Source organism: Notolepis coatsorum (genome assembly GCF_963971535.1).
Source record: "Notolepis coatsorum genome assembly, chromosome: 12".
Classification (NCBI taxonomy): Eukaryota; Metazoa; Chordata; class Actinopteri; order Aulopiformes; family Paralepididae; genus Notolepis; species Notolepis coatsorum.
The window spans coordinates 50,840,088-50,866,330 of NC_140176.1; the positions used below are offsets into that span (position 1 = coordinate 50,840,088).

At 42.3% G+C, this 26,243-nt stretch overlaps 1 protein-coding gene across 2 annotated transcripts; it reads right to left on the reverse strand.

Moving 5' to 3' along the window:
- Positions 1-14,611: 14,611 nt before the first annotated feature.
- On the reverse strand, positions 14,612-24,714 carry mix23 (mitochondrial matrix import factor 23). Of its 2 annotated transcripts, none has more exons than XM_084326529.1 (5): positions 24,646-24,714; positions 20,203-20,328; positions 18,687-18,833; positions 18,530-18,589; positions 14,612-16,062 (listed from the first exon to the last, which is right to left on the reverse strand). In XM_084326529.1, exons 2-5 carry the CDS (start codon positions 20,311-20,313, stop codon positions 16,012-16,014), a joined length of 369 nt encoding a protein of 122 aa, XP_084182655.1. In that variant the 5' UTR covers positions 20,314-20,328; positions 24,646-24,714; the 3' UTR covers positions 14,612-16,011. The 2 variants fall into 2 exon arrangements, with proteins under 2 accessions (XP_084182655.1, XP_084182654.1); XM_084326528.1 differs by having other exon boundaries at positions 24,623-24,703.
- Between the last annotated feature and the right edge of the window lie 1,529 nt (positions 24,715-26,243).

The window sequence follows — 26,243 nt, forward strand, 5'->3', positions numbered from 1 at the left end:
TTTCGTATTGTCCAATTCTACCCTCCCCTGTCTCGAACGTTGTTAGGCTATGCCTCCCACAAGCCGGCTGCAATGTGGACGAAGCCTTGCATCACGTGTCCCCTCCGGTACACGAGGAGGCAGCCGTCTCATCTTTTCACCTGCACAGCGCGATCTCTCAGCGGCGAGGGTCTTCGTGGGAGGGACACGCCGCCCCACTCGCTTCGTGATTCTACTGCGCAGGCGCACCAACCGACCTGTAGGAGTCGCTGTCCACAACGTCCGATCCCCACCCTTCAGCTTCCCACCCCCTAATACTGCCAATTGTATTAGTATGAACGACCAGCCAAGCTGGTAGCAACGCAGAGAGCTGGGCTCGAACCCAGCATCTCCTGCGTTGGTGGCGAGCGCCTTGCCCACTGCGCCACCTAGCCGCCAGAACTTATAAATGTTCAGACTTATTATTTGGTCGCGGATGTCCCTATTTGGTAAAAATGTTTGCTCTCTTGGGAAGACATGTTTAGCAGACTCTGAAGTATAGGCATAGAGACAAAAAGGACATTGATGTTGACTGCTAATATTGTCAACTGGTTCCAGAAGACTTATGTCATTTATTTTTCTACTGTCACCATGTATGCATATGCTCACTACGTGTATTTATTGCTCCATCTCCGCCCACTACAAACATGGGAACTCTCTAACCCCTGTCCCCAATCCCCCTTCCCCATCTCCCCATCTCTCTGAGTGGTTGTCTCGTAGTGTTGACCAAGGTGGATATCTCGGGGTCTTGGCCAAGATTGCAGTGACTGTTCTACAGTACGTGCACCACCGAGGCCATGGATCAGCTTCTTACCGTCTTCTGTCCGTGGACTGTCAATGTGGTTTAGACGTTGAGTTCATTGCTGGGTTAAGTACTTCTATTCTATTCACATAATATGCTTACTACATATATCTATTCTATTCACATATATGCTTACCACATGTATCTATTGCTATGTCCGCCCATCACAATCACGCGAACTGTCTAACGCCTGTCCTGTTTCCCTGTCTCCCTGTGAGTGGCTGTCTCATGGTGATGACTGGAGTGGTGGACGTCCCTGATGATGACCGGGAGGATGCGACCCTCTCTGCGCTGCCCCCTTGCCTCAAATAGATCCGCCATCAGCTCTATTTTTCAATCTTTCAAAATGTTCAGTTGCTATTGCATGCACTTATCTGCAGTTTCATTACACATTTGTGTGCATGCTTACCAACTGTCTCGTCTGTTTTATTGCAACACTACTATCACCGACATCTAAGAAGGGAGATCCCCCCTTGAACGGCCCTTCTAAGGTTTCTCTCCCCCACGTTGCCTGTGGTGCATTTTTTCCTATTGCTAGGTTTTAGTGAGTTTTTCCTTACCTTCGGTGGGGTATGTCTGGGAGTGTTGCATTCATTTATTTTTTGGACTTCATGGTGTTTTTGTTTTGTTCTTGATTTATTGTGATGTTTCTTCTTGACTTGTTTAACTTAATGGACGCCATACCCAAATAAAGTCGGGTTAACTCGCCGACACTTGAGCGCCAAACCAGAGAAAAGTCGGGTTTTCATCGTTATTTCTTTTATTCGATATTTCCATTCATTATCCATCCAGGGAGCCTGGTGTTATCATAGGGAATGAGTCTGAGATCCCAAAAGTGCAATACCGGCCGCATCCTACCAGGCGGCGGTATCGAGCACCCTTTGAAACTCTGTGTCTTGGGCTGTGCGTCGATTATATGTGTCCGGGCGGACTTTTCCATGTCGGGCATGGCTTGAGGAGCGTCAAATGTTCCAGATGGATGATGTGTGGCGGATTATGTTGGCGACACGATCGACACCAATACTGGGACTCACGATCAGATAATTGGAATATTCTTTTTGAGGCACATCCTAGTCAAGGTAAGGGCTATATGATATCAATCTTGCGTTGATCAAAGCATGCCTTCATTGCTATCGGAGCATATGTGTGTAACACTAGTCCATAACATATTCCGTTGGTGACGATCAAAGCATAAAAAAACGACCCCCCCCCCCCCCACCCTTTCATGCATTCATGATGGAACATAATACCTATCATATGCATTTGATTTTTTAATTGTAGCGTGTGTAGGGACGGAACGCCAATGCATTTAGTATAATACACGTTGGGGGCTATTACCAGCCTCCCATGAATTAACCTAGACCGCTCTAAAACCATACTTATATTCACCACGGTATAAAACGGGAATGTATGGATGAAAAAATTATTTCTTTTTCACATATTGAACGATAGATACTCAATGTCAAATGGGCCATAGTACTGTATCCATAGCTATAATATATAATATAGTTATAGCCAGGGGTGTAAAGTACTTGAGTAATTGTACTTCATTACAATACTTAAGTACTGTTTTGGGGAATTTGTACTTTACTCAAGTATTATTAGGTTTGTATACTTGTACTTTTACTCAATTACATTTCAGAGAAAAAAAAACATACTTTTTACTCCTTACATTTAAAATGCAGACCTAAAAACTATTTTAGTTATTTGTTTCTCTGGCCGAACTAACATTAACGTTATTAATCCTGCGGCCGCTCTTTATTTAAAAACAGCCAATCAATGCAAAATGAACCCGCCCACATTGGCTGTCGAATTGATTGATTGATTGATTGAAAACTTTATTAACAGATTGCAGAATGGGTACAGTACAGCTCAATACATACAATTGTTAAGGGAATGCAGACCAGAGAAAGACTTTCGTCTTGTTTACATCAGGGTCCCCCATTTTCAATTAATCTACGTTCCATTACTTGTAAATCAAGTTGGGAGGACAATTTCCCTCTTTACTGTCTGGATATGATGAAACACTGATATTGATTCACAATGATACATTTTGTTTTAATTTCTGATCCAGACTCTGCAGACTCCTCTACTAGCTTATATAGACTGTGGTACTGCCTGTGATCTCATCCACTCGTATCTGGACGTCTATTCTTTGCCCTTCTGTCTAATTTGCTGACACAGCTGTCGGAGGCTGTACCGTGCTCATTTTGAACCCATAAGGACCCACAGTGACACAGGTGTCACATGTACTTTACATGTTCTGGAAATTTCCTTTATCCTTGATTTTACCTCATGAAGTCCCAAAGGGACACAGGTGGAACATCCTGGTGGGTCATGTGACAGATAGAGTAGCCTCCAGCTGCAACAGCGGAGCGAGCCCCTCACTAGACGCTGTGGGAGGCGCGCGCTGATTGGCGGAGAGTACGGAAGTTAGCGCGAGCGTCACTCCACATTGGGCCTAGCCCCTCCCCCTTGACCAAGCTCGGTGTGTGTGTGTGTGTGTGTGTATCTCAGGCGTGCTGGGCCAATTATTTAAAAACCCATGCTGATTGGTCCTTGTGCAAGACTAGAACACAGGGATCTTTGATTAAACACCTGCTATTAGAAGAATAGACAGTCATAAAAAAAGTTTTTACTTTTACTTTTGAGTACTTAAGTACATTTACAAGTAGAAACTTTTTTACTTTTACTCAAGTGTGTTTTTAGCCAGATACTCTGACTTTTACTTGAGTAAAATGTTTAGACGGTACCCACACTTTCACTTAAGTATAATTTCTGAGTACTTTTTACACCCCTGGCCCTGCAAACACCACCACGTATTCCTATACTTTAGAATGCTGGCCTTTTAACCACACATTAGACATATCCCTCTGGCGCTGATCGAAGATGTGTCCGGCCCATGGGGACATTAACGTGTGTTGTCGGGCCTTACAAATAAATTTGATTTGATTTATTGTCCCCACTCATGTCTGTAATATCTGTACATTAATTTCCTAACACATTGATTCAGATTTTTCCCTTTCATATGAAATTTTCTTTTGTACTTTTTTGTACTTATACTTCTACCAAAGCAAATCAGTGCTATATTGTACTATCAATTAGATTTGATTACTTACATAAACCTTCCTTTTTAATTTGTGAAAATTAAATCAAACAATATTTAACAACCCTGTACTCTAATAATAGGAACGCTATTAAAACCATGGATTAATGTATCCTGTATAAAATCTTTTGTTAGCTAATTTATGATTTCTGTCAGTGTTATGATCCCCTGGCTTTATCTTTATTTGTTTATGCTTTATTGATATGTGTAATATACTGTTTGTTATGAAAATATAAATACATATTATAATCATGCTAATAAAAAACAAAAAGGAGTGTGAGCTCTGCGTGGAGTGTGGAGGTCTAGGGGGCGTGATTTTTTAACGTAGCCTCTGTGAGCGAAGACGCTCTTTGATTGCAGCGAAGAAGAAAAAGACGCTCTCCGATTGGCTAACCCTAACTCTAACTCTAAGCATAACCACTTCGAAAGAATGCCTAAGCATAACCACTTCGAAAGAATGCCTAAGCATAACTACTTCGAAAGAATGCCTAAGCATAACCACTTCGAAAGAATGCCTAAGCATAACAGAGAATATATGTACAAGGCGGAAGAGACCCTTCGGAGCTAAACCAATCAGAGAGGGTATTTTCTTCTTCGCTGTACGCGGCCTAGCCAATCAGAGAGCGTCGTCGGAAACAGAGGCTACGTTAAAAAATCACGCGTCTAGGGGCGGGTTATGAGTCCTGGTCGTTGCAACAGCGACTCCCACTGGTCAGTCAGGGCGCAATGGTGCCAAGTGTGGAAACTTTAAGTTTGTCTGACATTGAGTTGAATAAATCTCCTCGTTTATGACATGTAATTTAAACAGGTTATTACCTCAGATATCAGAATCATGGACCATTTGTTGCTTAAGCTTTTCTTTATCATAAATCGATCAATAGAGACCGTATTAGATCCCCAATTATCATATCATGGAGTATCATTGGAAAGCCACACTCATTGGCTACAACCCTGTGCAAAGATTTTCGAGATCGCCAAATGATTGACGGAGCTAGAGCCCCGGGAGTCGGGGGTGGTAATGTGTACTTTTGCGTACTTTGGGGCACGCCTCACATATCAGCATGTAACTCGAGAACCGCTGAACGGATTTTGTCACCTGAAAGGGCAATCGACAGGCAACAAATAGGGCTTTAATTCTATCTATATATTGTATTAAAAGTAATGCACACCCGAGCCACTAGAGGTCGGCAAAGAATCGTCCACATGTGGGCCCTTGGATGTTAAGAGGTCAATGTTTTTAAATATTTTTTTTTGTAGCCAAGAGTAAAGACCATAACCATATCAAAAACAGTAGTCAAAGTGTATATTTTCATTTTTACCGATGTTTTATACGATTTATCGGAAATACAAATTTATTGGAAAATGCTAATTATCGTAAAAACCGCAAGAAATGACTAAATCCAGATTCAACCCTGCCATTGGAAAGAGGAGCATTTTCCCTATCCATAGATGTATTATTTGGCCATAATAGGGTCAAGGTCAAGTTCAAGGTCAAATATGAATTTATAATTAAAGTCGATTATCATTAATTACTGTATCTACAAATCCTTCTGTTTAATCATCTTCCCGCGGTTCATTTGCTTAGATTTTTTGTACACATGATCTCAATAAGGTGGTGAATGAGCTCAGTGAGCATTTTCTCCTACCCGTATCAATTCTTGATCATCATCATCAAAATCATAAATCATAATTAATCATAATTAATTTATTCATTACAATTTACTCAGCCTAGTAACAGACACAATATTTCTGACACTGGAAATACATACCCCCAGGTCCCTAGATGTTCCTAGATACCAAGAACATGCAAATTGACCTTGCAGAAGTGGAGCAATCTTCCATTTACTTAGGCATGTACCTTTAGGCGAAAACGGTCTACAGATTAACAGGTTAACTAGCAAACGTTTGATATATTGGTTGATGTATATTTCCTCAGATAGCTATTCTTTATTTTAATACAGGCTTCAATAGAACTGGCACCAAAGTCTGGCACCAAGCAGAGCATAGAACGCTGGTGTTCTGACCTGATGACCCTTCCTTCTTTTATAGTTTCCTTGCCACTAATTAGGATGTTCGGCCAAATTATACCTCTGCCATGATAACTAATCAACCTTCTGAATCACATACACACCCTAATGCTTTTCCCTCACAACATCAAATTGGATGTGTACATTTCACAGTATGTGTACCAGTCAAAATTACCTCAAGATGTCTCCCATAGTGTCTTCATACCTGTATCACTGTATATGAATAATACAACTCTGTACATACATCTGATTAGCACTATTACCCAGTAGTACTAATTGATATATTTCATACCCAGTTTAATCACATGTACATTCTATATTACTATTGCACTTTACTGTTACATTTGCATGGTTGGATGCCAAACTTATTTTTGTTGTTCTGTGCTTTATAATGACAATACATTTGAATCTAATCTAATCTAGTCAAGTCTAATCTAATCTAATCTAATCTAATTGTTTATTAGAACGGGAAATTCCATTTCTGTCATTCCAGTTCTGAAAGCTTCAACCAAGTATGATGTGCAAAGTAAAGTTACTAAGTTAGTAAGAAACTGGTATACTTTCACTGTTCTGTATGTTTCTTGAGAGTGACTAAGATTCAATATATGGCAACAAAAGTAAATGTTAGACATACCTTCACCTGCCCTTTCCTGTGTCAGTATAGTGAATAGTATAGAGAACAACAACAGAGAGTCAGACGTTCACCTTATTATATAGAAAAAGCTAGTTGTGTAAGTGCAAGGTTTATGACCACTCTGTTCAACACGTGCATAGATCTCTTATCTGGGCTACAGTATGTCAAGCAAGGTGATTTATAAATGTATGTAAAAGTAATAGACCCCCCCCCCCCCCCCATATACAAAATAAAAAAGACATCACCATTCTTTACTTTCTGAATTACTGACTTTATATAGTTGTCCAGGTTTATGTGTAAAAAACGTGTTGTAACCACCGACCTATTATATGAGGTTGTAACACCATGACAGAGTAAACAGATGGGCCGCGCCTTCCAGGGGATGACATTTCATTACCATCTCCTGTAAGGTGAAATACAGCTGTGTAGTCACTCTCTTTTCCTATACTGTCTGAAGGTTATTAATAAGAATAAAAGAAATTTAATTGAAGGCTGCGATACTGGAGAGTTTGCCCCAATCAGTTTGAACTATATGGCAGAAGAATGATGAGTCCTTCGGACAAAGACCATATACAGTCGGTTTCAACTATAGTATAGCAAAACAGCGATGAGTCATTCAGTCAAAAGAACCAAGCTTAGAGACAGTAGACGACAGAGTACAGCAACTTGCAATGGGCCTGGTCTACAAGATACACTACACCACTAAGATACCCATGTACATGTCGAAATTCCCAAAGGTCAGTGAATTCCACGACCACAACACAAGAGGGAGTTCCACAAATCATGTTCAACACAGATTCGGCTCAAACAAGGGACTAAACATGTTTCGCAATTATGCCACAACAATGTGCCGAAAAATTATGTGAATCCCTACCCTCCTTCAAAACCGCTATCAAAGAGCACCTACGGGAGGCTGCACTTCTAAACTGGCCCCGGTAAATGTCCAACCCCCCACCCACCCACCCAACCCCCTCCAATGTACAGTTTCTTCCCCCTCTAATGTATATATTTTCTTTTATGATCGCTGTCTATTAAAGAGTACTGTATATTTGTATATCTTGTATCATGTGTCATAAATGTCATGATGAATTGAAAATGGGCGACCCTGGGGCGCCCAAGTGGCGAACCACGTAACGTGCTGCGTCGCGGCATGGCCGACCCGGGTTCGATTCCCGGACCCGGCGTTCTTTGCCGAATGTCATTTCCTCCTCTCCCTCTCTCTGTAACCGACTGCCCGGTAGTAAAAACGCAATAAAAATCTACTAAAACATATTTTAAAGAAAATGGGGAACCCTGATGTAAACAAGACGAAAGTCTTTCTCTGGTCTGCATCCCCTTAACAATTGTGTGTATTGAGCCGTACTGTATTGTACCCATTCTGCAATCTTAATGCAATTTTCAATCAATCAATCAAACCATATAGTCAGTTTCAACTATAGTATCTATAGCAGAACAGCGATGAGTCATTCAGACAAAAGAACCATATAGTCAGTGTTCCAATTCCACGTGAACAATGCCTTGTTATAGGCGTAGATAGCATACATTCAGAATTGGCAGACAGTAGAGGTTGAGTACTTTCGGGTGATGTATCACATTCACATTCCAAATTATTTGGATTGACACTGTAAACGGCTATAAAAAGAAAACAACTTAAAAATGGACATATGCTATATTGTCTGAAGGGTTCAACTAACCATAGCCCAGAACAGATTTGGCTGCATTGCATTGTCTTACTTTACACCACTATGGTGATATATTTTTTATCCTTTTTTATTTTAGATACAGTAAAATAGTGGTGAGCCATACAAGTCATGTCCATACTGCATGATACAGTTGCTAGGGTCACAAACATTCCTTGCTCTGTCACCCCTGACCTCTGAAGATAGCTTATCTGGTGGTCTATAAAGCATAAATTCTGAGAAATGCAATGCAACACATTCTGCTAGTATGTGATGAGATATATATTTATGTTTCCTTTATGAACAGAACACATGGACACATTGACAACAGTAGTAAAAGCAACAACTTTGCACTGAGGACAGTGTCTGCACATTTACTCACACTCACCACACTGTTTGTATGAACTCTGAACCCCACTGCCTATCCTCTAGGCTCTGTTGCCCATGCCGTACGAAGTCTGAACTTTTATTGTTTATTGTTGTTTATTGTTTAAAAGGATCCCCATTAGCTGTCACCTAAGTGGCGAGCTAGTCTTCCAGGGTCCACACAGAAAGACAACAGAAAACACAAAACATAACAACATGAGATACATATGACAATCACAATTAACAATGATAATCTAAAAACAGTAAAACATTGTAGATATCATTATCAACATCAGAATATTTTGCTCACATACTTAAGTAGTGCATTCTCAGGTGGTATTTGAAAGACACTTTACTATTCAATTTACTTATTGAACTCTGTTGACTATACTCAATAGTACATAGTAGTATAGGCAAGTATAGTACATCATAGTAAAAGACAGTAAGAAGGTTTTTATTAAATTCTTTCCTTTTTTACATTTTATTCAGATATTGATTTAAAAAGTGTGTGTTTTTAGTTGACTTCAGTTGTCCTGACTGGTGGTTTCAGCTGTCATGACTGCGGTGGGAAGGTCATTCCACCACTGTGGAGCTGGGACAGAGAATAGCCCGCTTCTTTGAAGCAGCATGTGTGAGGCAGTGTCTCCGGGGACATGGGTATCAATACAAAATTAAATGAAATAGGCTAAATAATATAAAATAAAAACACATGTAAATACACATCATACAGTATAAATCATTGATCATCAAACACGATTGTATCCGGGTGCACAGTATCAATATGAAGTCATGTTGAGTGTTTATGGTGTAAAAATACTGCAGTGACATCTTTTAGCTAAATATCTTTTTCTGCTTCTCAGCGATTTCCATCGGTGACATGTCCTCTGGGCTGACGTCCTGGTAGAGAGGCTGCCTGACATGCTTCCAAATGGTGAGACAAACCCTTGCGACAAACAGAGATACTGAAATAGTGTTGTCATGCTCACCAATGCATGGAGCAGCCAGAGGTCTACTCTGTGGTATTTGTTGAGGCACCATGGATATGGAGTCTATGACAAGAGAAGAATATCATGGCGTAGTTTGTACAAGCAACCATGAAGAGGAAACACAGGGCAACAAGCATCAACCTTTGATAGGAGCAAAAGAAGAACAGAAAAGCTGTTACTACAATGTTCAAACTGTTTCCTATAACATGGCTCTACAACTGAAAACTCTTGGAAGCAGTAAACGTGTATCAGAATAGCATCATTTCATTGTTGTATGTTGTCTAGATTAGAAAGGTCATGGGTGAATACAGTCAGAAGATCTGATTAACAATTGAATACAGTCAGACACTCTTGTCCCCTGTCCTAGTCCTAGAAACACAGAAGACGATGTGCATATGACAACTATGTTTTAGGAATTACACACAAAAATACTAGGAATAATATAATCTGGGAGTGACACAACAGAAAATAACCTGGAAACATTGGCAATTTCTTTGGGACAGAGGTAGCCAAAGAAATAATTGCATTTGGATGGACACTAACATAAAGCTCCAAGGAAAATTATTTCTTGCCCACCTTGTCCTTTGCTATAGCAGCATCCAAACACTCTGTGGCCGGTCTACACCTTCTGTTACGCTCTTACCACCTTGTCCATGGTTGTTTCTGTTAGTGTTCCCTTTTTGTTACAGCAAGTTTAGAGAGTGACCGCTTGGAGACCGATACCAATGGGGGATGATGTGGGGTGAGAAATAAGTAAATTCTTTGGAGTTCTTTCTTCCATCCAAATGCAAAACACTATCTGAAGTTCCATTCCCTTTAGCTACCTCTGTCCCCAAGAAACAGCCAATGTTTCCAGGTTATTTTCTGTTGTGTCACTCCCAGATTATATTATTCATAGTATTTTTGTGTATAATTCTTAAAATATAGTAGTCGACTCGTATGCACATGGTCTGCAGTGCTGGGCTGATAAGAACTTAGAGACGTAGACTGCACACTATACTCCAAATACAACTTTATTCACAAAACTGGACAATGTTTCAACACTACTGGTCATCAGGTCTCTTATCAAAGGTCTCTCCATCATGGAGACCTGATCTCGATAAGATGTCTTGTTCATGGAGATCTGATGAAGAGCCTTAATCAGGTCTCTTATGATTAAGACTCGGCATCAGGTCTCCATCATGCGGCTGGGTAGCGCAGTGGAGAATGCACTCGACTACCACCGCAGAGACTCTGGGATCGAATCCAGCTGTCAGCGGTACCTCCGGCTTGGTCAGTCGTCCCTACTACACAATTGGAAGTGTTAGCAGGTGGGAAGCCGGCGGGGTATGTGTCCTGGTCGTTGTAAACTGTGGTTCCTACACAGTTTACACATACAATGCAGTAACAAGTAAAAATACACAAATTACAGAAAAAGGTATTGTACATTTAAGAAAGCAAGAGCAAGGTGCAATATAAAAGAGACAAGAAAATAAAAAGTCCAGAGTAACAGCGGACGTCATATACAAGTGGCACGTGCTCCAGCGCATGCGCATAAATGTTCCCTCGCGAATAAAGATGATTCCTAATTGCCTCTAGGAATGGAATGGAACACATTTCATTCACAGGTTTTGTGTTGAATGGTCCAACTGTAGTATTTGAACACACCTGACGACCTGAGCTATTGTTATGCAAAGTAGCCAGGTGGGTACTTGGCGCAGAGTCGGGTGAAACGCATCCTTGTGTGCACGCGCATGCACATCCGTGCATGTGCGTGCTCCTGCTCAAAGAGGTGGAACGGCGTGCAACCCCATCCCATGACCACTGCATCACTGGTTCCATAGCCTGAAGTCCTATGTAGTACAGGTCCAAAGTTTATAAAAATCTGTGTACCAGTAAAGATTCGGCATGATTATCCAAAATGGCCATCCGCTCCCATTCATTCAGAGGCTCTCGTCAAAACAATGGGCTTCTTAGTCTTCTTGTGTCACGTTCCCCCACTGTCAGCGGCAGCGCTAGTCTAGGATCGCTTTCGGAGCAGACGCTCCTTGGCTACAACGCTGGTCAATAATTTTCGCTTTCAGTGGTGACAGTGGTCAGTTCAGGACCGCTCACAACCGGGCATGGTCACTCGTCAGAATGGCTTGTCAAATGACACTCGCCGGATTTTTCAGCCCGCCATCGGGCCGTCCGATGCTTAACCCATAAACCTTATAAAACTGTGACCAGCATTGTGGAAATACCATGTTTTCAAATGGAGCTTGCGGTAAAAGCAGAACAAATCCACTCTTGTATTGAAGGCACTGCTGTTGTTAGGAAGGGGCGAAGGACAAACAGAACATTGGAATTCAAACAGTGGGCATATTGATTCATGTAGACTAACCGCGTTCCATACACAACAATGTTAGGTACAGTACAGATTACCTCTTCCCGAAAATGAAAACGTATAGGTTGTGGATGCAATTCACAGTATATCTGTGTTATCTTCATTCTCTTCAATTTCATTCCCGACCAAAGACAAAACAAAAAGGTCCACCCACGTGTTCCAAAAAGTGACAGTGTGGAGGTGTGTGCCGAGAGTGAGCAAAGACGGTGGCGTGTAAGACAGCTAGCCTTCTCCTCACTTTAAGTTATGCCCACTCTACAAACAGACAGGTCTCACTATTACAGTCCTGGATTGACAATAATTATCCCAAATATAGCCCTAACTGTATTAAAACATTGACGTACGTGTATTACAAAGCTGTTACGATTTTAGGCCGTAAAATATTCTATATTCTATATATTATATGTGCATAATACTGACAACACTTTCCAGATAATATCCATTCACATGTGTGTGTGTGTGTGTGTTTGTGACTGAGAGAGAATTAAATAGTGTTTGAGGACAGGATAATCATCCCACCATCAGTATAGAGCACAGTTAACATGCACTAGATAGTGTACTGTACCCAGCAACCGTTAGTTCTGTTGAGCAGACATGAGGCCCATTTTGATATGGGTTCAATCATGGCCGCGCCGGTATAATATACATAGCAGTGGTCTTATATGTACATGTCTGTGGAGCAGCTTCAGACGTTATTACATGATGACATGACAAGTTTGAGTTTTAGTAACAGTCTAGTTTTCAACTTCAGGGAGAGGATTGTTCATGTCTACATCCGTCTTTTTCTTCCAGTGAAAACGCATGCAGTCAAGAGCATTGAAGTTGTCAATGACAAAAGTCTGAAGACATCTGTGCCATAACAGGCATTTTTGGGCTGTGCAAATATTATGGGTTTGATATTATGAGTATGGCAAATATCTCAGATGAGGCATACCCATTTTACATTTATATTTAGTAACAAGTGAGCAGGGGGGGGGGTACACCTCTCACGGCTGAGTGGTATTGTTCGAGCGGTGCTGAACTTGAGTGCATAGTAGTATAAACATATTAGCATAGTAGGTAGGTGGTAACACTCACCCATGTCAGATGACATGTGGCCAGTTGCCCAAAACATCCTAGGGTTTTCTTCTAAGACAGTTGGAACAGAAATCTCCAACTGATTCCTTTGATAAGGAAAAATACCCCCTTCTCGAATAACCACACCACCTGAATTAAGAACTCCAATATGTCATTTCCATTTATGAACATGAACTACTCTCTCCTAAAGCCAGAAACCAGAGAGGTCAAACGCTGTGATGTGATCAGGTATAAAGTCTGAAGATGCTCTTTGGACTATGAATGGGAGAATGGAATTTATTAAAAATATTTTTTAAGTTAATTTTGAGTTAATTTTCATAACACGATAATTTGCTCTGTAATTAATTTATCTAATTAACGCGATAAACTGATAGCCCTAATTTTATTGTTTGTCCACCTCATTGTTTTACTAGCTTGACTCTTTTATTTTGTCCATTTTATGTCAGTCTATTTTAACGTTTGTCAACTGTAATGTTGACTGGTGAGAACTACTGGATACCTGCATTTTCCCAAGGGGATCAATAAAGTATTCTATTGGGCGTGGTTCCACTTTAAAGGGACAAAATTGTTCCGAATGTTTCCTTCACCCCAGAAACAGCATTGATCGCATTAATGAGGACACCTCTTGAGAAGCAAGATCTGAACAGCCATTTTACAAATGTATGAACAAGTCATCCATGACTCTGGCTACTCCTTTAGTTTGTGTAATACAGCATAGTGAAATGTTCCTGCAACACTGAAGACGGAACCACACCTATTATACAGTTGTTCACCCATTTTTAATGTTCACTGAGCCACAAGACAGTTTGAGATAAAAATAAAATGGAAAAACACACTTGTTAAGATTTTTCTAATCCAGGCATTTGATCCCTATTGAAATGATTACTATTAATACAACTGGATTTGTGTGTGTCTGTGTGTGTACCAGAGGTGGGAGTAAATCACACATGTGCAAGTTACAAGCAAGCCTCAAGTCTTAACCTTCAAGTCTCAAGCAAGTCCCTGTGTTCAGACTGAAGCATCGCTCAGGTCAAGCAAGTCACAAGTCAAAGCGTTTAAAAAATAAAACGAGAGAAAGGGGTACAATGACAAACCATGTCTGCACCTGCTAGTTAGTCTCTAGGATTTTATCAATACCAATACCACTATTGATACTGCTTATCAATATCAATACTTCCTAATTCTGAGTGCAAAATACATGTTGTAATTATCAGTACTACTTTAGTTTGGGCAAAATATATATATTTTTTTGTATCTACTTTTTTCTCCCATTTTCAATTTTTTTCTCCCATCCCAATTTCGTATCGTCCAATTCTACCCTCCCCTGTCTCGAACGCTATTAGGCCATGCCTCCCACAAGCCGGCTGCAATGTGGACGAAGCCTTACATCACGTGTCCCCTCCGGTACTCGAGGAAGCAGCCGTTGCATCTTTTCACCTGCACAGCGCGATCTCTCAGCGGCGGGGGTGTGCGTGGGAGGGTCACGACGCCCCCGTCGCTTCCTGATTCTGCTGCGCAGGCGCACCAACCGACCTGTAGGAGTCGCTGTCCACAACGTCCGATCCCCACCCATCAGCTTTCCCACCCCTAACACTGCCAATTGTGTTAGTATGAACGACCAGCGAAGCTGATAGCAATGCGGAGAGCTGGGCTCGAACCCAGCGTCTCCTGCATTGGTGGCGAGCGCCTTGCCCACTACACCACCTAGCCGCCTGGGCAAAATATATTTAACAAAATAGTTATGTTGATACAATGAAATAGATTGTTTTCTCAGACAAAATACGATGCGACCAAATTGATCTAGATACTGTAAATATCTGGTAGTTGTTGATACTTCCGTTTCTGTTTCCATCTTCACTAACCTAATGGGAATATGACTTTAAGGGGAGACAGTGGCTCGGGAGGTAGAGCAGTCGTCTGGAGGTTACTGGTTTGATTCCCGCTCCTCCCGGGCAGCATGTCGAAGTGTCCTTGAGCAAGACACTTAACCCCTAACTACTCCTGATGCGCAGGTTGGGACCTTGCATGGTTGCCTCTGCCATCGTGTGTGAATGTGAGTGAATGGGTCAAATGTGAAGAACAAATTGTAAAGCACCTTGGATAAAAGCGCTATATAAATGTACCATTTAAATTTTTTTATGTAATGCATGTTCACCAGTCATTAGTATGCTTTTCTTTCTAGCCTCAGTCATAGAAATAATAGGCTGCTCTGATTACATTAGGTTACACTGACATTTAAATAATCACTTATTACATTAAAACAGATATACAGTATAGCATATAATATTGGTATGCTATTCCATCCTTTCCAATGGCCTCCCATTGACAGATGTAGTAAGTGATGTTAATGGAACGCGCCAACATTACGGGAAACACGCTTACCGTCTTCTCCACAGTTGGACAAGAAGATGGATACCAATTTCCTCTCAGTGCGTTCAGTAGAAAGCTATCCAGCTGCAAGCTAGCCTAGCTTAGCACAAGTTAAAGGAAGCGGATCCAAATCAACTAGCCTAGCTGTTGGCCAAAAACACCTCTCCCGGGAGTTTTAAGCTAGGCTAGCTGATCCGTACACGCTTTTCCCATAATGTCGGTGTGCTCCTTTAAAATAGAGTTGAAATTAGTTGGTATTACGGTGTGAATTATGGAAATCACAGACGACTGAGGTCAATTTGGAAAACACTTCATTGTCTTTTTGTAGGAAAAAAAAGCCTTCTTTTGCACAATCTTTATCAGAGAAGATACACAGAGATGACGATCTGACAGAGGTGGTCTTGCATTGCTTAGGGCAATGCAACGGGTCACGCTAGTATAATGCTGGCTGGCTGGGTAACTGGGTGGGTGATGAACATCCTACAGGAGGCAGGGTGTGGCATCAGGAGGTCACAGTTCTGGGCTCCAGTCCTGACGCGGCCCTGGGATGTAGCAGCTCTCATTACCAGACGGAGCTCAGTTCACATCACCTTAGGAGGCGTGTAGTGGATTCTGCACCGTTCACGGAAAACCTAAGCAGGGAAACGTCAGCGGAAAAAGGAAAAGCTTATACTTGTATTTCAATGTTATTTGTATTGGATATATTTGCATGAGCAAATTTGCATATTTTAAGTTTATATTTCAACTGGAATGGTCTTCTTCATTGGGCGAACCACACAGAGCATAGAGTCCTTAGAATATCAGATATGAGTATACAAAAGATACATACAATCCATTGTGCAAACTAGCTTTTGTCACTGTGTGGTTTAATAGTAGGGGTTGCAAATAAGACGTTCCCTGTTTTAGGGTCCACAGCCTTAACACTTTCTATGCCGGGAAACGTCTTTAGACGTCATTCCCGGCCATGCTCAAGTTGCCGGAGGACGCTTTACGTCGTCCTTATATCAATATTTCAAAAATCTGCGATCGGATTCATATGTCCCCTCCGCTGGCCTGAGATCCACCAGCAGGACCCACTGAGCTCTCTGGCGGTTCAGGAGCGCCATCTGGTGGCCGATCGGCGCAATCGCTTAACAGGATGTGCCATAGAGGTTGTGCTAGACGTCCGTAGTACTTCCGGGCACTCGCTATAGGTCCCGGGACTCTGGCTCGTCACGCTACACAGTGATCGATTGCCAATAACTCGATAAACAACATGATTTGGACGTATATACCATTATACAAGCTGGAGATGGACCGGGTAAATTTACATCCCATAATGATAAGATTTCTACTCTACGATGATCGCCCAACGGCGCGCGGAGACTGGGGTGAGTTTCAGCGTGTAACGTTACCGTCTTCGATACTAACTGCTATTATCAACATTTGACCCACATTAGATGATTGGTATAACGCTGCCCACGGAATTATAAACGCCCCCTAGCCCATCCGGTCAACATCAGATGACGTGTAGTAACTTCTAGAAGTACGTCTAGTTGGAATTTTTTATATCGCGCTGATTGCCATAAAACTGTATTGCATCATCAATATAATGCATTTGGGGCTATAGATCACGTTCTGGAGAAAGCTGCAGAATGAGATGAAAACATACTTATACATTAGACCATACTTTACTATGAATATGTGAATGAAAAAGTTTAACGTTGCTACACAATGAACAATACATATAGGACTTTGAATGGGCCCTAATAATGGCAATGTAGCAATAGAATTTAAAAGGTTATAGCCATGCAAAGAAGGGGTACTTCTCCATAGACAAATAGAGCCGGCAACCTATGGTATATCATGAATTTAACCCAAGGCAACCAAAGTGTTAAAGAGGTTGAAAACAGACCATGTTGAAACTCCAGTGAAAGACCTTCTTGTGGTCCACTGATCTCAGGGGTTTCCGTTCTTCATACAGAAGGAGTTGCCTTGTATTTTATTTGCTTCATCCATATACCATGTTTTTTTTTCTATATATGCAGTAGTGTGTGTGTGTGTGTGTGTGTGTGTGTGTGTGTGTGTGTCCTTTTCGGGCAAGACATGAATATAGACAAATATATTATAATATTAATTATATATGTTTTATTGGGACGGTTGGTGAATCCCAAAAACGTCCCGAAAAGGTCTCAAATGGCCCTAAGAGAAAGCCCTTTTTGTCGTAAATCCTTGGAGAATGAGACCCACAGTGATGAGATGGAGAATCACACTGAGAGAATGTTTGGTATCAGTGCCTGACAGATAAAATACAACCCATGACTTCCACTCTATTCAGTGGAAGTAGACTCCCTTTCTACTCCTGTTTTTGTTTTCTTTTCATCAAAATTCTAATTTGATGTTTGTCAATGGTAGTTTATTCCTTTGCCCTCCCTCTAATCCCCTAGTGAGGTTATATCTAGAGATGATGATGATGATTTGTCATCCCGTAGATAAGTATTTAAGACAACATGGCTGCGCTGGCCAAGACCCCCCCCCCCTCACGAGCGGCGAAAATAGGTGACAGTGAGAGTCTCTTAACATGAAGATGCACACACCAAGACCCCAAACATACCGTGTGTGTGTGTGTGTGTGTGTGTGAGTGTGTGAGTGTGTGAGTGTGTGAGTGTGTGTGAGTGTGTGTGTGTGTGTGTGTGTGTGTGTGTGTGTGTGTGTGTGTGTGTGTGTGTGTGTGTGTGTGTGTGTCAAAGAGGGTTGTGTGTGGGGAAGGGGAAGCCTTTGGTGTGCTGTCATGCTAGAGACTCTGTCCTCCCTGTCCACCCTCTATTCCTCTCTGTCCTCCGTCCTCTCTGTCCACCCTCTATTCCTCTCTGTCCTCCCTGTCCTCTGTCCACCCTCTAATCCCTCTCTGTCCTCCCTCTCCTCTCCGTCCTCTCTGTCCACCCTCTATCCCTCTATGTCCTTCCTCTGTCCCTCTCCTCATTTCCTTTTTACGGACAATGGCACCATCCATGTAAATGGCCACTCCTGGAGTGGCTAAACTGGGGGCTTAGATCACCTATGTAGGGTCCATGTATTCATCACAAGAAAATGTAAATCGACTGTTGATCAACTTCTTACCTTCAGACTTCTGTCGTTGACAACTTCTTCAACATTAAGCTCTGACCGCATGAGTTTTAACTGGAAGAAAAAGACAAAACAGTCTTACTCTCACTGAACGTAAAACATTGCTCAATTTCTCTCTCCTGTGAATTTTTGTGAGTGAGCGGGGAATTACCTTGGTCTGCTCCTTCCTGAGCTGTTTGGTGAGTGTGAGGTTCTCGCCGTCTTTCGCCCTCTCTTCCCGCAGCTGTCCCACCACCTCAGAGGTTTGGGCTATACATGCCTTAATAGCTTTGTCTCTGCTAAGGTGGGCCTCCATCATCTGCCGGGCGCATGACACACAAAAGTTCAAAGGTCTTTTTTTTTTTTTTTTGTTATTGTATGTAGAAGGTTTAAAGGTGCACTATGCAGTTTCTAAACAAATATTGTATGAAGGTTTAAAGGTGCACTATGCCGTTTTTAAACGGTTATTGTGTGAAAAAGGTTTAAAGGTGCACTATGCAGTTTTTAAACAGTTATTGTATGAAGAAGGTTTAAAGGTGCACTATGCAGTTTTTTTTTTTTTTTTTTTTATCCACTTTTTCTCCCATTTTTCTATATTTTCTCCCATCCCAATTTCGTATCATCCAATTCAACCCTCCCCTGTCACGAACGCTGTTTCTTGCCTCCCACAAGCCGGCTGCAATGTGGACTAAGTCATACATAGCACAAGTCCCCTCCGGTACTTGAGGTAACAGCAGTCGCATCTTTTCACCTGCGCAGCTCGATCTCTCAGTGGCGAGGAGTAACGCGTGGGAGGCTCACGCTGCCCCCGACACTTCCTGATTCTACTGCGCAGGCGCACCAATCGACCTGTAGGAGTCGCTGTCCACAACGCCCGATCCCCACCCATCAGTTTCCCACCCCCTAATACGGCCAATGTGTATTAGTATGAACGACCAGCTAAACTGAAAGCAATGTGGATCGCTGGGCTCGAACAGGCGAGCCCAGCGTCTCCGCATTCGTGGCGAGCGCCTTGCCCACTACGCCACGTAGCCGCCCTATGCAGTTTTTAAACGGTTATTTTATGAAGAAGATTTAAAAGGTACACTATGCAGTTTCTAAACAGTTACTGTATGAAGAAGGTTTAAAGGTGCACTACACAGTTTCAATGGAGGAAGATTTGTTTACATTTGCGACGCCTGCAATTAGTTTACAAAATATATTTACCATGTCATTTAGAGAATTATATATATATATATATATATATATATATATATATATATATATATATATGTCGTTAATTAAAACAACAATTATTTTGAGATACTGTGAACCAAACAGATGTTGAGAAGTTTATCTGAAGGTTTGTAAACAAAATCACAGACCCTTCCATTGTAATGAACCACAGTTAAACTATTTTCAGGTAGCTTTTTAAGCGTCAAACAGTGTTCCAGGGACCTCATTTCCCTCTGAGGACAGTGTTTATTCAGCTATATAAATAAACCATTAAGGTTTTCCACTCTCTTGATTTTCAAAACGTCTATCCCAAAGCTGCGTAGTGCACCTTTAATACCTGGAAGCAGAATGGGCAGCATGAAAAAGGGAGGGAATGTACTGAATGATATAGTCATATATGCACCTATTCAAACCATTCCAGGTGAACACACACACACAGACATGTTATGATTCACAGTTTTAATGTTACTTACAGATTCATAGAGTTGTTTGCATGTCTGCGTGGCGTCCACTTTGTCTGAGAAGGAGACTGTGGGCACGGTGGTGTTGAGGGAGTGGACAATACGGTCATCTATAGTGCGCATAACCTTCAGCACCTCCTGGGGAACGCAGACAGACAAGGGTTTGCTCAAATGAAACGTGTGTATTTCCACATTTAAAAAGAAAAACACATATATTTCCACATTATGAAATTTCAGAATCAACTAAAGACCCAAGTGAGAAGCGGCTTTTGCAGTTTAGGAGGAGGAGGTTTCCAGCTGTTCGAGGGTTTCGTTCAGGGATTCAAGGAGCAAAACAAAAGATTAAGACCTAAATCCAAATTCAGGTTTTTGCACAATATCTTACATAAAAGTATCATGGTATTAGAGGGGTTTGATGGTAAGTTTAGTTATACCATGGTAGCAGCCATCTAACTATAAAAAGACAGAATCTCTGCGTGTCTGTGCCGTGCATATCTCGAGAACCGTTCATCCCATTGAATTCACACTCTGTGGGTGAGTTGCAGAGGGCCCGGGGAAGTGCAGTGTCGGATTTGGTGCCATTCAGCCAGATGGTGGCGCTATAACAACAAACTTTACGTTTTGGTCTGTGCATATGTCGAGAACCGTTCATCCAATTGACTTCATGCTTGGCGTGTGTATCGCTGCGGGCCCAGGTAAATGCAGTTTTGAATTTGGTGCCATTTGGCCAGATGGTGGCGCTATAACAACGAATGTCTGCATGTCCGTCTGTGGCTTATATAACTCAAGAACCGTTCATCCGATCGACGTCAAACTTGGCAGGTGTATTGCTGGGCACCCAAGGAAGTGCTTTGGTGCAATTTGGCCAAATGGTAGCGCTATAACAACAACAAACTTTATACATATTTTTTTGTATCCACTTTTTCTCCCATTTTCTATTTTTCTCCCATCCCAATTTCGTATCGTCCAATTCAACCCTCCCCTGTCTCGAACGTTGTTTCTTGTCTCCCACAAGCCGGCTGCAATGTGGACGAAGCCATACATAGCACGAGTCCCCTCCGATACTCGAGGTAGCAGCCGTCGCATCTTTTAACCTGCGTGGCGCGATCTTTCAGCGTCAGGGGTCTGCGCTTTGTAGGGGCGCCGCCCCCATCGCTTCTTGATTCTACTGCGCAGGCGCACAAACCGACCTGTAGGAGTCGCTGTCCACAACGTCCGATCCCCACCCCTCAGTTTTCCCTCCCCCTAATACTGCCAATTGTATTAGTACGGACGACCAGCCAAACTGAAAACAATGTGGAGAGCTGGGCTCGAACCCAGCGTCTCCAGCATTGGTGGTGAGTGCCTTGCCCACTGCACCACCTAGCCGCCCCAACTTTATACATATCTCAACAACCGATCATCTGATCAACTTCACACTTGGCAGGTGTATTGCAGAGGCCAAAAGGCCAATGAACAGGCACGCGCTCCGAGCGGCCACACCCTGAATGGGCATTGCATAATGCTCCCATTTGGCATGCGTCATTTTGCTCCCTCAAAATGTGAGAAGACGCATGACAAACCATGTCCTCAATGGCTCACAGTGTAAGTCACCTCACCCGAGGATACAAAGGTCTTGGGTTCAAGTCCCAGGGTGAGCAAGGCCACCTCCTGAACGGTGTCAATATTATCGGGCTCTCTACTTCTCTTAAGACCACGTATTGGTATTGTGCTCGTACTGCGTACGTATTGTGCACTGCTGCTCGCGGCTATATTTAATGACGCTGATATCAACGGCTTCAACCCCGGATGCACACTCATTCCACGTGTCACTAGTCGGTGTCCATCTGACATTCACTCTACGGCGTTGACAGTTCAGACCCCGCTTTGCCATGACCGTAAATAAGACTCAGGGGCAGTCGCTACGCCGCATCGGGGTCTTCTGCACAAGAGACTCCTTCAGCCACGGTCACTTCTATGTGGCGGCCAGCAGGGCCGGCAGATCAAGCAGGCTTCAAGATGAAGAGACAATGAAGAAGCACCACTTTCTCAGCAATGTTTTTTTATGAGGAGGTGCTGAAGAGATAAAAGGTCTGGAGACACTCCGGTACAGCAGGCCATATCTGGCAGATATGGGGCCGACAGTGGCTCGGGAGGTAGAGCGGTTGTCTGGCAATCAGACGGTTCAATTCCGGCTCCTCCTGGCAGCGTTTAGAAGTGTTTTTGAGCAAGACACTTAACCCCTAACTGCTCCCGATGAGCAGGTCAGCACCTTGCATGGTTGCCTCCACCGTCGGACGTCGGTGTGTGAATGGATGAATTAGAGGCATACGTTCTAAAGCACTTTGGATAAAAGCTCTACAAAAATGCAGTCCGTTTCAATGTGGCCTAATAGAAGGAATCTCTCTGTATGTCCGTCCTTTGATTTTCTCGAGAGCTGTTCATCCGGTCGACTTGGCATGTGTCAGGTGTTTTGCTCGGGACCCAAGGAAGCGCAGTGTCTAGTGTGAAGTTGATTAGGCGAGCGATTCTCGAGAAAGCTGCACACAGATTTATTATCAAAACATACTGTTAGGCTTATGACCACACGATGCCTGGTCATAGCCTATGGCTCTATATTCCCTCAACATACTGTACATGTAGATCAATATATAGATTGACAGACATAAGCCACATTGTTACTAGAGAAGACAAGTTAACGTTGTGCCAGACGAGAGGTAGACAGGAAGTTAAGTGAGTCACTGGCTTAAATTAAACCTGTTGCTACATCAAGTACAAACAAGGAACGCCACTTAGTGACCAAAACATGGCACTGCAACTAAATAATAACAAAAATATAGTAGGCACTGGGCAGTAGCACATTACCAGGTTTGTACTTAGTTTTCATTAGACGTGGTGGCAGTGGCATGGCCTTAATCCAGAGTGTTCTGTACATGTCAACTGTTGACAGTTCACAGCTAATGAGGCCATATGTGTCAATATTATTATAGGCCTACCTCTAGACTGTGTCAAAGGCAGTTGAAGGAAAAATGCCCCTAAAATACCTGTAGCTCATTGATGCACATGTTTGAGAGGTTTTAGCTACAATCTAATTTTAGAGATTCATTGATTGATTGAAAATTGTATTAACAGATTGCAGAATGGGTACAATACAGTACGGCTCAATACACACAATTGTTAAGGGGATGCAGACCAGAGAAAGACTTTCATCTTGTTTACATCAGGGTCCCCCATTTTCATTTCATATTGACATTTATGACATACTCAACATACATGACATTTATGGCATAGGGACATATGGGTATTTAGTACCGATACATTTGTGACATATACGGTATTCAAATATACAGTACTGTTACTCATAGATCCTGACAGAGTATATACGGGGAGGGGACTGAACATTAGGAGGGGGTGGGTGGGTGGGAGAGAAATATACATATACGGCGGGGAGAGAATATATACAGTGGGGAGGAGACTGTCTATTAGGAGGGGGTGGGGGGTTTGGACATTTACGGTGGCCAGTTTCTAATTACAGCCTCCCGTAGGTGCTCTTTAAGAGCGGTTTTGAATGTGGGTAGGGATTCACATTCCTTTACAGCTTTGGGTAGGGCGTTCCACATTGATGTGGCATAATTGCGAAACGTGTTTAGTCCCTTGTTTGAGCCGAATCTGGGTTTAACATGATTTGTTGAGCTTCCTCTGGTGTTGTGGTCGTGGTATTCACTGACCTTTGGGAAGTATTTTGACATGTACATGGGTACCTTAGTCGTATAGTGTATATTGTAGACCAGGCCCATTGCAAGTTGCTGTACTCTGTCGTCTACTCTAAGCCATCCTAGGTTGTCAAAGTGTGCAGGGGTGAGGTGGGTTCAGGGGTAAGGTCAAGTAGTTTTGTGATGTTTGTAATCTTGTTTTTAGCACCTTTGAGGTACTTTGGTACCATGAGGTGCAAGCATAGTCGTAGTACCCTTTCTTTCCTCCAGCATATTCCTGAGTTCCTTAACTTCGGTAAAGAGGTTCACGAGTTCAGTTTGTTTTTTCGCTACTTCTCTCACCAAGCTCTCCAATGTTTTGCTCATTTCTTTAATATTCTTTTCCATTGATTGATTGATTGAAAACTTTATTAACAGATTGCAGAATGGGTACAATACAGTACAGCTCAATACGTGTACACAATTGTTAAGGGGATGCAGACCAGAGAAATACTTTCGTCTTGTTACATCACGGTCCCCCATTTTCAATTCATCATAACATATGATGACATACACGATTGTACTCTTCTTTGCACTGAGGGAGAGCATTCATGGGCAGAAGGGGTCATTCATTCAGTCCATGATCCGTGACATTATAGGACATGGCGTGTGCTGTGCAGTCATGACACGTTTCGATTGGGATACGGGTCATTTCATTATGCATTGGCATGAATCAATCAATATTGGACTCGTCTTCTTACCTGAAACATTGAAAAGTCCTCACAGTTTAAAGTTCGATCGGGCGCCGCCATAGTGGACTGTAAGGTCCTCTCCGGTCTCCACTCCACCCTCACAACCAATAGTATGCAGCTGCAGAGCCGCAGAGCCAGCGGCGCTCTCAGGGCCGCGCTCTGATGGCCGCACTGTGAGGGCCGCTCAGCAGCGCCACCCACCCAATGGCTGAATTGGAGTATTGCACTGTGCGGGCACAGCTGTGAGATCCGCGCGAGGCCAGATATTTTGAATGAATGCGTTTATTTATTTCGAACATAAATTGAAAATAAATAATAATAAAAAACTAGACAATTCCAAGGCACCTTGGTTGAGACATGCAGGCTTCAATCTAGATGTTGTTTAGTCTATCTGTTCACTTCAGTACTGTTCAAAGATCCACAATGAGATCTTCTGAGAGAATTGTTGAAGAACACAAATGTTATAGAATTTTTTATTATGACATCATACTGTGACATCACAAATGTTCTAGAATGTTGAATAATATAAATAATATGTTTGGTAAGGCTGTCCCCGAAGCCTGTTTTTGGGATTCAAACTTTGTCAGGGTTCTTCGAACAGACGTTCGAACCTTAGTTTTTAACACTTTGAGTGCCAGCGACGTGTAATGTCATCTTTTCATGCCCCCCGTTGAGTGCAGACGACACAAATTGTTGTTTGATTTTTTTATTAGCAATCTGAATTCATATTTCATCAACCGAGTCTCCCGCGTTGGTACAGCAGACCCTAGGAGCTCAGATGGGAAAATACCGCCCCCTATCGTCTATCCCTGTGTAACTGCAGGCCATTCGATTATACTGGTGGATCTGTGTGGGGGGAGCATATGCTCCATTATGCTGGCGAGGGGTCTGATGAAGAGGGAAGTGATCGCGAGTTGGAAAGCAGCCTGGAATATATATTTACAGCAGTCAATAATCAATCAATAAACGTGATCGATATTTGGAATGGCGATCAGGAATTGGAATAATCTTTTTGGAGAACATCTGATCTAAGGTAAGGAGTCTATGTTACCAGTTTTAGGATAATCAGAGCTGTATTCACTGAGATAACAGCGTGTCCCGTATGTGTATATGTGTGTGTGTGTGTGTGTGTGTGTGTGTGTGTGATGTTGAGGAAATGAGAGAATAGATTTCTCAGCTCGCTTCTATAGCGTGCATAAGTACACATATACTATCGATAATCTAGCGTTTATTTGAAAACGATTCATAAATAGGCCGACAAATGACAACGTGTCTAGTGTATTCGAGAATATTCCAATAAATGCCGTTTATGAGGGAATCTTTCTATTTTCTGTAAATTTTCGAGGAAACGATAGCTTTTCGAAATGCTATAAAAAGGATATGAACTGATTAAAAAACAATCCGTTTCGACAATGTTGACTGCAAACAAGTCATTGATAAGCGACGGGCAGATTAGACACATAGCCATAATTTAAAACATAGATTATGCGTTTTTAACGCTAACATTGAAGTGGATGATGGCATTCAAGGGGGTAAAAAGGAAAACACGGTCGGCACTGAAAGTGTTAATGAAAAAATTTTAATAAAAAAAAAAAATAGACAATTAGACAAATAGACAAAAAATAGACAA